The sequence below is a fragment of the Arachis ipaensis genome, chromosome B9 (assembly GCF_059453495.1).
Source record: "Arachis ipaensis isolate K30076 ecotype BB chromosome B9, ASM5945349v1, whole genome shotgun sequence".
Taxonomy (NCBI): Eukaryota; Viridiplantae; Streptophyta; class Magnoliopsida; order Fabales; family Fabaceae; genus Arachis; species Arachis ipaensis.
This window is the reverse complement of record NC_142444.1, coordinates 149,351,533-149,364,858: the sequence shown is the minus strand read 5'-3', so window position 1 is coordinate 149,364,858 and position 13,326 is coordinate 149,351,533. Positions and strand designations below refer to the sequence as shown.

The following is a 13,326-nucleotide window of genomic DNA, read 5'->3' as shown; positions in this document are numbered from 1 at the left end:
AGTTGGATTGATATGCACTAGTATATATGTAGTTTTCATTAATTAACTCTGTGCTTTTCTATAACTAACCAATAAGTGGTTGACTTAAGGATAAATAGTACTGCACTTTTTCTCCTATCTATTCTAATTAACATAATGTGATATATAACATCTTAATCTCCTAATTACTTTTTGTGCAAACCATAACATTATTATTTTTTTCTATTAAATAAAAAGAAAAGTATATGATAAAATAATGACTGAGTTTCAGAGTACACAAAAAATATTTACACACAAGTGCTTCTCGATACTAATACAATGCTGTAAAACACGAAAACATGACATTGGTATATAATGTGTGTGGAAAATTCATAATCACATAAAAGCAGCTTTCACTACTGCATCATTTGCAAGCTTACTACTCCTACACCCTAAACCATAGGAGATTGACCGAAATGCCCTCCACAACCCTTTGCAATTATTATTCCTCTTCTCCTTCGCCTCCGGTGGTGCCACCGCGGCAAACTTCGTTCTGTGGCTGTGGCTACGACTGCGGCTCTGCCTGCTTCTAATGTCACTTAGTTCCATGCCATTGTTGCTGGGCAACCTAGACATGCCAAACATGAAGAATAACCACCTTGACTTTGTGGTTGACCTCATTAGGGACACCTTTCCTATTGATGGGTGCTCACATGTGAAATTACTCTTTTCACCCTTCTTTACTTTTTGGCCCTTTTTGGAGTTAATATTATCATTGTAATTCTTCCATGGATGAACAAGTGTACCCTTTTGACGATGAATGTTGTTTTTCCCATCAGCTTCCTTGTAAGGGATGAGTTTCCCACAAAAGATTATGTTATCTGAAATATTAGTTTTGGTAGAGGTGGTGATGAATTCTTCACTGAAGAATTCAAAGAAATCATCGTCGTCATCTTCTTCTTCTTTGGATCGTGAGAGATCAAAATAATCATCACGAACCATTGAACCTACTGACGATGATGAGGAAGAAGAATCGTTGCTATAAAGAGGAAGATCACAAAGGGAGAGAGCTTCGTCATCATCTTCTTGATCTTCTAACAATAAAGGATCATCATCTTTTTCTTTCTCTTGAAGGAGTGTGCTTTCTTCTTCCAAGTAAAACTCCTTAGCCACCATTGTACTTTACACTTTACACTACTAATGAAGAAGAGACAAATAGAATTAGATAGAAGGATTAAATAAGGAATGTTAGTATATATAGATGTATGTGATGAAGAAGGTGCCAATTGAGTCCATTGTATGCATTCCAATTTTATATATATATATATGTGTCATGGAAGAGAAGATTTATTAGATTATTATTTTATAAAATAATAAAGATGAGAGAGTAAAAGATAGTGATGATGTCGATGCCTTCTATGCTTCTAGATGAATAAAGGAAAAAATAAAAGCAGTGGTCATTAATCAAACGATTACAAGGTTCTTAAGTCCACCTCTTTATTTATTAGTCATCTAGAAGAAGAGCAGGCCCCGCTAAACGCCTAGAAGTTAAAGCTCCTCATATTATATGTAGTAGTTATTAACCTAAAAATGTTGTCAAATCGTTTTGTTATATATATAATTCACATAAAATAAATTATATATCTATATCTATATCTATATTATTATTATTATTATTATTATTATGTATATAATGAAAATATAAAAAAATGTGCAAGATTTTTTTTAAAATATATTTTATTATGTATAATCTATAAAAAAAATATTATTTTTAAACTCAAGATTTCTTATTAATTAAGTTCAAAATTATTTATTATCTCAACTAATTTTATTTTTATTATTTTTACACATATTTAATGAATAAAAATGAATTAATAAGTAAGGTAGTAAACACTTGTATATAATGAGAATCAAGTTAAATTTGTGTACAATTTTTTAAAGATGTTTTTCCATAATATTATTTGATAAATCTAAAATTTGAACCCAAGATTTAATCATAGTATAAGATGTTTGTCATTTTGATCAATTAATTAGTCATCATATTTGTTCTTATTAAATACAATTAATAAATAAAGAGGTGGTTATTTTTTTTATAAAAGCTAAATAAAGAAATAGATTAATAGACAAAATTTGGAATTAATATGTTGTTACACACATAATATTACATTAGTGTATATATAATTGTGCCCACAAATATTAAAGAAAGAAAATGTGGCCTAATAATAACAAATTTCTATATAAATAATAACGCGCTAATAGCTTCTAGATGAAGGTTTGCATGGTGGTATGGTACCATTTTCTCTTTTCCTTTTATAATTATTTATGAGTGGAGGCTGCTTGGGATTGGCTCCACATGTCTTAGCCTAAGTTCATGTTTGGAGCATAGCACCCCAAGTCATATACCAAGGTCCCACATGCATTAAGCTCATAGAGGGATTCCTTATTTCCTTTGCAATAATATCTTTTATAAAGCTTGGCACATTTGACATTTTTGGAGCCGGCAACTGTAGCATATACTCTTCAATTTCTAGAGCTGCAATTCTAGATCTTTAATATTTATATTTCTATATTTATACGTGTTAAGTATAGTGCACTGACATTGACTCGTTTGGTTGGGTATTTCGTGTGCTTCATATTATTATTGGGGACTAAGATCTTGAATTGTCGTCTATGACTTGCTATGCAAGATAGATGGAGTAATTAGGTAAATATTTTGGAAAAGCTTTTAAGCATATCACTGTATCGGTGTTTCAGTGATTTTTAACGGTTGATTTTAACTATATATATTTTTTATAATTAAAATTAACCATTAAAAATTACTGAATACCAGTATACTAATATATTTAAAAAAAATTTAATATTTTATTCATATTATGATTTAAAGATAGTCATGATCTAAATATACAAATCTAAAAAATCTAATAGATCTGCATGAGTTAATCTTGTCATTTGTCCCGACTTAAGGGCACGAGAAAATTCTTCAAATATTAGAGGAATAATTATCTACTGTTGCAAATATTTAGATTTATGAAAATTGTCAAACATCAAATATCATTTATCTTTATAAGCATTAGAATCCTTGCAGGTACCCCCACTATCTTCATTTAAGGACGTCGGCTACGATGATGGAAAGGGGACAATAATTCTCAAATTAATAATTTATACACACTAGATCTCTAATTTTTTGGTTTGGTTTTTTTTTTTAATTTTAAATTTTCTTCTCTTATATTTTTTATGTTGGACTCTTCTAACTCCGTCCCTGACTTCACCCCCTCTGACTCTTCATCTAGAATAACTTAAACCTATGTCTATGTCCAAATCAACTTAATTTCAGGTGTTTTTCTAAAATACATTTATTGTCTTGAATTTATAATTTGAAAAAAAAATTACAAAATGTATCTTAATGTAAGAGTAAATAACTTCACATAAAATTGGAAAATAATGCTAATTTTATGCATAAAATTTGTCTGTTGAGAATTCAACATCTACATAGTCAATGAGATACTTGCAAATGAATATTTGAGGATGTTCTGGTTGAAAGGTCAGAGAAATCTATTTGTAAATTGTAAGTTAATTTTATTCAGGGTATATTCATTTTTTGGAAAAAAAATAGAGGTAGTTAAAGCATATATTTTAGGGCAAATCACATAAACAAATTATAGGGTTTTAATTTTATATGAATGTCCTAAATACAAAAAGCTGACGTGAAAGTTCTAAAATTATGTAAATTCAATCAATATAATTTGATTTACCTTTATAACTTCATTTCATATAAATCGAAGCAATGTAATTCAATTTACCTTGATTTTATGTAAATCGAAACAATACAATTTGATTTACCTTGGAATCGTGTAAATCAAATTTATATGATTCGATTTAGTAAGAATGTCTGTTACAGGTATTAAATTGAAACAACTTGTTTCGATTTAAAAAAATTGGTAGCTCATGGTAAATCGAATCTAATAGATTTGATATACTAGAAAAGGCATGCATTTGATTAAATCGAATTGATTTAATTCGATTTACTAAAGAGCGTGTGCTATATAAATAGGATCAGAACGTGGAGTATTCAATAGAGGTAAATTTACAATGGCTAGTGAAGATAATTTTTTAGTTCTAGTGTACTACAAAGGCACGATTAAAAAAAAAAACGCGAGCGGAAATAAAATTTACTAATAAGGATCTGTTGAGTGTCTTTATCAAACTTTCTATGAGCCTTGTTGATTTTTAAAATACTGTACTATAAAAATTGGGACTGCATAGAATGAAACAGGTAGAGAAGTTATATTATAAAATTCTGGTTTCTATTGTTTGCGATGGGTGAAGTACGACTTATTTGTGATAGACAGTGACGAGGATTTGCAAGTTTTATTTCACTGTTGTCACCAATTTTCCGAGGTGAGAATCCTTGAACTATTGGCCAAGCTTGTGAATGTGGTTTCTAGTTCAGGAAGATCGATAACAGCATCATGATGTACGCTCTCGCATACCTCCTGACCGTCTCCTCATCTACGCCCTGAGAAAAGTCACTGAATGTTTCCTGTATCCAAGTGCACTTTACAGTGAACTTGTCAATGCAGTCCGCTGGAGGCAACACACCCAATAACTCCTCGAACCAAGCCCATGCAGGCCAGCCGCCCTCAATGTACTGCTCGAAGTTCATCAAACATCCACTGACGTACTGTCTGTCGATCGAGAGACCTAACTGGTACACAACATCCTGTAGCATAATCGTGCACTTCCCGAATGACATGTGAAAGGTATGCATCTCGGGATGCTATCGCTCGACAAATGCACTGACCAGCGGCTCATCCAACCTAAACCAGTGGTCGTTGAGCCTTGCGAGATCAGCTAAGCCGGCCATCTGTAGGTACGGTATGATCCTGTCGTCTAGGGACATACCATACTGCCTCCTCATGCTGGTGATACATCGGTGAGGCTGTATGACGATGAAAAAATTCTCTAAGAACCATAGCAATTAACAAAACAATTCACTAAACAACCATTAAGTAATATAGACCTTTTCGACAAAATACACTAAACCCTAACAAATAATCTTACAATACTCATATTTCCAACAAATTCAAGAAAATCATATCCAAGCTAAATAAAAATTACCTAAAACGGAGAATTCTAATAAAAATAAATTTTAATATAAAAGATATTGCAACCCTGAATAAAAAATTACCTAAAACGGAGAATTCTAATAAAAATAAATTTTAATATAAAAGATATTACAACCCTGAATAGATAACCTAATATTTAAGAATTAAATTAAATTAAATTAAACCAAATTAAATTAAATTATAACAGAACATAGTTAATCTAATATTTAAGACGTAAATTAAAAAATTAAATTAAATTAAATTAAATTAAATTAATTTAAACTGTAACTAAGTTTCTAGTGTCTCGTTAATCTAACATTTAAGAATTATATTGAATTTAAATAAATTAAATTATATTAAATTAAATCCTTATTAAATTTCTACTACCTAATTAATCTAACATTTGAAACCTAAATTAAATTAAGTTAAACTCCAATAAAATTTTTAACCTAGTTAAACTTCTAACATTTAAACCTTAGGGTTAAGTATGGTTTTGGTCTCTAAGATATAGGCTAAAAATATTTTTCGTTTCCAACTTTTTTTTGCATGTAAAGTCGTCTCTAAGTTTAAAATCAAACTTTAAAATCGTCATTTTTACTTAAATATTAAAATTTTAGATCAAATTAGCCATAACAAAAAAATTATAAAATAAAAAACAAATAAGAGATCAGAAAAAGAGTGTTTCTCCTCATGCGAAGGGGGAAGGGAAGAAGAAGAAGGGAGAAGGGAAGAAGAAGCTTCCACGATCCACCTCTGCATCCGCTTCTGTCGCCACCTCTGTACGATTTTGGTCCCTAAGGTAAGGACAATTTTAAAACTAAGTTAAATCTTAGGGATGATTTTGTATGTAAAAAAAAAAAATTCGGGACGAAAAAAATTTTGGACCTATACTTTAGGAACCAAAATTGTGCTTACAAATTCTAACAGAACCTCTAATCACTATTCTAACTATTATGACCGTTATACATCACTGGAAAGTTATAGCTCGGCTAATTTTCTTGTAACCGATATATTAACTTCGTCGAATTATGATTATAAATGATTTGTTCAATAACGTCGGAAAGGGTATTAAATCCTCTTAAACGTCGGAAAACGGTTATCCTCGTTCCCTAATTATAAAAGAGAACTATCAGAATTCAAAAGGTAGGTCATCTTTCTAAGATAATAACTCTTCTCATAATTCTCATCAACTGACTTGATCGTCGGAGTGCTTTTTGCAGGTGCTCCCCCTCCTGTTTCATTTGGTGACCAAGGCATATCCTGATTCGGATAATAGGTCGGCCAACTCTCGCTGGGAAACAAGTTATAGCTCGGCTAAGGCAGGATATAGCTCGGCTGAACCAGGCAAGAACATTTGGCGCCCACCGTGGGGCCGAAAATTTAGAATATCTACCTTTATAGGCCCCAAATACCCAAACATCCGTCAATGGCCGATGCACCTCCTCCCACCCCGTCTGAGCTCCTTCGGATGGTAACCGAGCTTCAGCAAGCAAACCAGCGTTTGGCCGAGGCGAATCAGCGTATGGCGGATGAGAATCAAAGGATGCAGCAACAAATTCAGCAATTAGCCAATGCTCGCCTTGAACACAACAATAATCGGCAGACAAATGATGAACGTCAATTCGAACCGACCCATATCTCGGAAACGCCTCAGAATGATGATGATGATGGAGATCCTCGGAATGACAATGCTTCACCTGAGGGCGAGGACGATGAGCTTGATAATTCTACAGGACCGTTCACAGCCGACATCATGAATTACCAACTTCCCAGACAATTCACCTTACCGACGACTCTAACCCCGTACGATGGGCTAGGAGATCCTAAGCAGCACATCAAAAAATTCCGATCTATTATGATCGTCAATGGTGCATCTGATCCTATTTTATGTCGTTGTTTTCCGTCTTTTCTAGATGGTCCTGCACTTGACTGGTTTTGCTCTTTGCCTGCAGATTCTATCTCACGTTTCCAAGAACTGGCGAAGCAATTCGAAGATCACTTTGCGGCATCGGCAATATATTTGCATGATTCCGATTATCTGACTACCATTAAGCAAGGTCCGCAAGAAAGTCTGAAGGACTACATTACTCGATTCACGAAGATAGCGATGAGGATCCCCGACCTTCACCCTGAAGTCCACTTGCATGCCATTAAAAGCGGCCTTCGCCCAGGCAAATTCCAAGAAGCCATCGCGGTGGCCAAACCAAAGACTCTGGCCGACTTTCGGGAGAAGGCGAAGGGACAGATTGACATTGAAGAGCTCCGCCAGGCACGGAGGGCTGAAAAGTCGGCAGTCAACAAGGACGACGATAAATCTCGGGATAACAAGAAGAGCTTCAGACCTATGCCCCGCTACGAGTCATACACCCAGTTTAACACAAAAAAGGGATGATATTATTAAGGAAATATTGAACTCCAAGCTGATTAAACCTCCTCGCAAAGCTGGGAGTTATCCTGAGCCAAAGAACACTGACAAATCTAAATATTGCACATTTCATCAGAAGTACGGTCATACAACTGATGAATGTGTGATAGCAAAAGATCTCCTGGAACGCCTAGCAAGACAAGGGCATCTTGACAAGTTTATTGCAGGTCATATCCAGAAAAGAACTGGTCCAACCACTGATCCATCCGCCATAAGTACATCATCAAGAGAAAAGGACAAGGCCCCTACTCAACCCAGAGGCATCATCAATTGCATCTCGGGAGGTTACGCCGGAGGCGGACACACAAGCTCGGCCAGGAAACGCACTTACAGGGCCATGTTGGCCCTTGGGGATACCACTAATAAACCTCAACCAGCCCAAAATGTGCCAGAGCTGACCTTTTGCCCTTCCGACTTTAGTTGCAATGACAGCAATTTAGATGACCCTGTGGTCATCTCCATCCAGTTGGGAGACCTAATAGTTCGGAAAGTTCTGCTAGACCCGGGTAGCAGCGCCGATGTATTATTTTTTACTACATTTGAAAAGATGAAACTGAGTACTAACATTTTGCAGCCATCTGTTGGAGATTTAGTTGGATTTTCAGGAGAACGGGTCCCTGTTATGGGTTCAGTGTGGTTGCAAACCACACTCGGTGAGCAGCCACTATCTAAGACACGAGATATCCAATATCTTGTAGTCGACTGTTTTAGTCCTTATAATCTAATCTTAGGAAGACCTTTTTTAAATAGATTTGCTGCAATTGTCTCCACAATTCATCTCTGTGTAAAGTTTCCTGTGCAGGACAATATAGTGGCTACGGTTCATGGTGACCTTCAAGAAGCTCGGCACTGCTATAACACAAGCTTAAAGCCTATCAAAAGAAGCAGTGAGCGGAGGATTAATTCTATACATGCTGAACAGCCAACCCTTGCCGAATTAGATCCCAGAGCCGACTTTCAAGACCGTCCTCTGCCAAATGAAGAGCTAATAAAGGTCACATTAACCGACGACCCGATGAAGTTTACTTTCGTAGGAACATCCACTAAAGATGGGGAAAAGGAAAAACTCGTCCAATTTTTACAACAGAACGCCGATCTATTCGCTTGGACCTCCGGAGACATGCCAGGCATAGACCCCTCTGTGATCACACATAAACTGGCAATAAGTCTAGCCGCCCGACCAGTATCTCAGAAAAAACGAAACCTTGGAACCGAGAAGAGGCTTGCATCCATGGCCGAGGCCAAGAAGCTCATCGACGCAAATTTCATCCGAGAAATCAGATTTACAACATGGTTAGCCAATGTTGTCATGGTAAAGAAAAGTAATGGTAAATGGCGCATGTGCGTCGACTTTACTGATCTAAACAAAGCTTGTCCTAAAGATGCTTATCCATTACCGTGCATTGATACTTTAGTAGATAACTCCTGTGGTTATGGTACCTTGAGTTTTATGGACGCATACTCTGGTTATAACCAGATTCTTATGCATCCATCAGACCAAGAGAAAACAGCCTTTATAACAGAATATGGTAATTATTGTTATAATGTGATGCCTTTTGGTTTAAAGAACGCAGGTGCGACGTACTAACGACTGATGAACAAGATCTTCGACCGGCAAATAGGTCGGAACATTGAGGTGTACGTCGACGATATGGTCGCCAAGACAAAAGCCGACCACTCTCACATTGATGATCTTACTGAAATCTTCGGCCAAATCCGAGCTTATAACATGCGGCTTAATCCTGAAAAGTGCGCCTTCGGCGTACGAGGAGGAAAATTCCTCGGTTTCATACTTACCAGCCGAGGAATTGAGGCAAACCCCGAAAAATGTCAAGCAATCCTCGACATGAATAGTCCCACAACGATCAAAGAGGTTCAGCGATTAACAGGGAGATTAGCGGCGTTGTCGAGATTTCTGCCGTGCTTGGCATCTAAATCCTCTAACTTTTTTCAGTGTTTGAGGAAAAATACAACTTTTCAATGGGATGAAAACTGTGAAGCTGCATTTACAAGTTTAAAAGAAATTCTTTCTAAACCACCTGTTTTACAAAAACCTAAGATCGGCGAGCCATTATATTTGTACTTATCAATTACTAATATGGCAATTAGTTCTGTTCTTGTTGCAGAAAACCAGAAAATACAACAACCAGTTTACTTTGTAAGCAAGTCATTGCAGAACGCCGAGCTTCGCTACCCGAGGTTGGAAAAGCTCGCCTATGCGCTGGTATTCTCTGCAAGAAGGCTCCGTCCTTACTTTCAGAGCCACACAATCAACGTCAGAACTACACAGCCGCTACGCCAGATACTCGCTAAACCCGAATTAGCTGGAAGGTTAATCAAGTGGTCTATCGAACTCTCGGAATTTGATATTCATTATCAACCCAGAGGATCTATAAAATCCCAGTACTTGGCCGACTTTGTTGCCGAGTTCACCGGACCAAACCCAGAAACAGGGAGTACGCAATGGGTATTATTCGTTGACGGAGCATCAAATCCCCAAGGATCAGGAGCGGGAATACTCTTGGAAAATTCTGAAGGAGTTGTCGTCGAGCATTCTCTTCGATTTTCCTTTAGGGCCAGCAATAATCAGGCCGAATACGAAGCACTAATTGCTGGACTCAGGTTACCAATTGAATTGCATGTTACTGATTTAAAAGTCTACTGTGATTCCTTATTAGTTGTCCAGCAGGTAAATCAGTATTTTCAAACCAAGGATCCGATCTTGTTAAAATACCTAGATATTGTCAGCCACCTTGTGGGCAGTTTTTCAAAGATTGAAATTACTCATATACCTAGGGAACAAAATCACAGAGCAGATTTACTCTCTAAACTAGCTACCACTCAATCACACACTGCCACACTTTTACAGTCTACCCTGGATAAGCCGAGTATAAATCTAATCGGCACTTTTAACATCGTCCATGAAAATAGTTGGCAAAAGCCCTATATACAGTTCCTCAGAAATGGGGATATTCCAGAGGAAGTCAGAGATCAGAAAAAATTTAAAAGACAGGCATCCTTCTTTACACTTTTAAATAACGATTTGTATAGGCGAGGTTATTCTCGACCTCTATTGAAATGTTTAGACAGATCGGAGGCCGACCTTGTTATTGATGAAGCTCATGAAGGCATTTGCGGAATACATTCTGGAGCAAGAAGCCTAGCGCAAAAGATTCTCCGAGCTGGTTTTTACTGGCCGACAATATGGGAAGACAGCAGGAAAAAGGTCAGAACCTGCGATCGTTGCCAGAAGCATGCTCCGATCATTAACATACCAGCTGAAAAACTGCATCACTCAGTGGTAAGCTGGCCATTTAACCAATGGGGAATTGACATCCTCGGACCTTTTCCCACCGCTCCGAGACAGGTGAAATATTTAGTTGTTGCAATTGATTATTTTTCTAAATGGATTGAAGCTCAACCTTTAGCAAGAATTACTTCAAGTCAAATGATCTCCTTTGTATGGAAGAACATAATTTGTAGATTTGGTTTACCTCGACATATCATCACTGACAATGGTCGCCAGTTTACCGACCATAATTTCAAAGCTTTTTTGCAGAATTTGCAAATAAAACAACACTTTTCGTCAGTAGAGCATCCACAGTCAAACGGATTAGCAGAGGCGGCAAATAAAGTTCTCCTACAAGCATTAAGAAAAAAGGTTGATGATGCCAAAGGCTTATGGGCCGAGCTTATTCCCGAAATACTGTGGGGATATAACACTACAGTGCATTCAACAACTAAAGAAACACCATTTTGTTTGGTATATGGTTCAGAAGCAATACTACCAATTGAAGTCTCACATGGCTCCTTCCGAACAGAAGCCGTAGAACATGAACAAGCTCGGCAATCCGAGCTTGATTTAATTGAAGAAGTGCGAAGCATGGCGGCTGTACGACATCAAGCACTACAACAACGGATAGGTCGGCGGCATGACCGAAGAGTACAACCAAGATCTTTTAATATAGGCGACCTGGTACTAAGAAAGACTGAAGAAGCCCGAAGACCTTCCTCCCATGGAAAGCTCTCAGCAGCATGGGACGGACCTTACAGAGTACATGAAGTCCTTGGCAGAGGAGCTTATCAACTGGAGAGATTGGACGGGACAAAACTACCCAATACTTGGAATATCAGTTCCTTAAAACAATATTACAGTTAAACACAGCAGCACCCTAGTACTCTTTTTCCTACCCCGAGATTTTTCCCAAAGAGAGGTTTTGCTCGAGGAGGTTTTAATGAGGCTAGCTTACCTGATTTGAATTTGTACAGGTACTGCATTCAATAAATGTTTCTTTTCTATTTTTACCAAATTCTTATACAATAACGCCTTTGCCATACAAGAATACGCTCATTTCTTACTCTATTATAACAACGTTGTTACTTCAGCAAAAAAGATCTATTTCTTCAAACTAAAAGTCGCATTAGATGACGAATGCGCAAAAACTATGTTAAACATCGTTTAAGCAATACAGCCTCATAATCAAATCCTCTTTTATCAGAGGTATGAACAACAAATTAGGAACAGACAAGGCCTAATTTAACAGATAAATGCAGTCAGCAAAAATTCCATACTCAAAACAGTCTAAAACATCAGTTCTTACAAGGCTTTCACATATCATGTGTCAGAAGAAGCCTTCCAAAAACAAAACACAATTAAAATACTTGAAATAAAAACATCTTTTTCAATCAGCTAAGTTATCATCGCCTTCCTCGGCGACCTCCTCATCATCCACCAAATGGCCCTCCCGAACTACCTTACTCGGATCCATGGCAGTAAAATTCCCATCTGGCACCATGAATTTTGCTTGGGTAACAGCACGCTCGAAACCCTCGGCAAAAGCGTCCAAGATCTCTGCCTCTCGGCTAGCTTCCATCTTCTTCATTTTTAAAGTAACCTCAATCATCTGTTCACTCATAATAGATAAATCGTTCTCCTTTTTTCTCAGAGTTTCAACATCTCTTTCATGATTTTCTTTCTCCAACCTTAATTCTTCCTTAACTACGTCAAGTTCTTTTTTAAGCTTACTTAGGACAGACTCTTTTGATTCCAACTGCCCTTTAAGCACATCACTCTCTACAGCAGTCCGTAGCATTTTTCTATGCTTTTTCTCCTGACTCCGGCCTATGCTGACCAGCTGAAACCCTAATACCTGGTGCACAAACACAACTCACATAATAAATATCATAGCTACTACATATTCCTAAGTAAAATGTGCAGCAAGCAAGCCTCACCTGCATGAATTGATCAATACCCACATCCCCAACCTCATCAATACGAGACACATCAGAAGCAGCCTGAACAACTTCGTCTGCCACAACATTAAAAGGAAAATTTCTATCCCATACAGACGAGCCGTCCCTCCCGTCTTCAAAAACATGAAGTCTTTCTTGCTTCACAGTGAAACTCGATAATTCATCAAGTTGAATTGCCTTATCCTTTTCTTCTGCATCCACGATAACTACCTCAGACTTCCTCTTTTTGAAAACAATGCCTTTCTTTTTCGGTGGCGGTTGGTTAACCTCAGCCTCACCTTCCATTTTTTCCAGATTTGATGAAGACCCTTCGAAATTTTTTACTTTGAAACGGGCCCTCAGACTTGATGCTGAAACCCCGGGATACTTCCCAGCTGCAAAAACAAAGTACAGTTAGTACAATAAATAAGTACATCATCAAAATCTATTGAGATAAATTACGATCCCTCACCAAGATAATTCTTGACTGAAGCTCTATTTTCATCCCAGGGAAGCAAATGTGAAACAGATATTAAACCACCCTTGCTGACCATTTCCATAAGGAAAGCTAATATACATTCATTCCTAGGAGTTATAAGCTCAGGG

At 37.0% G+C, this 13,326-nt stretch overlaps 1 protein-coding gene across 1 annotated transcript; it reads right to left on the bottom strand.

Annotated features, from left to right (window-relative positions):
• Nucleotides 1–12,170: 12,170 nt before the first annotated feature.
• Nucleotides 12,171–13,077, bottom strand: LOC148546759 (uncharacterized). The gene is made up of 2 exons (XM_088498079.1): nt 12,721–13,077; nt 12,171–12,638 (listed from the first exon to the last, which is right to left on the bottom strand). The coding sequence occupies exons 1-2, from the start codon at nt 13,024–13,026 to the stop codon at nt 12,171–12,173; spliced, it is 774 nt and encodes a 257-aa protein (XP_088354205.1). The 5' UTR covers nt 13,027–13,077.
• Nucleotides 13,078–13,326: the final 249 nt, after the last annotated feature.

What these genes read in the sequence shown, in the direction of transcription:
- LOC148546759 (XM_088498079.1), bottom strand. Translation starts at nt 13,026, where the DNA reads ATGGAAGGTGAGGCTGAGGTTAACCAACCGCCACCGAAAAAGAAAGGC. An exon ending in GTATTGATCAATTCATGCAG is followed by an intron (nt 12,639 to 12,720) that starts GTGAGGCTTGCT and finishes TTTGTGCACCAG; the next exon opens with GTATTAGGGTTTCAGCTGGT.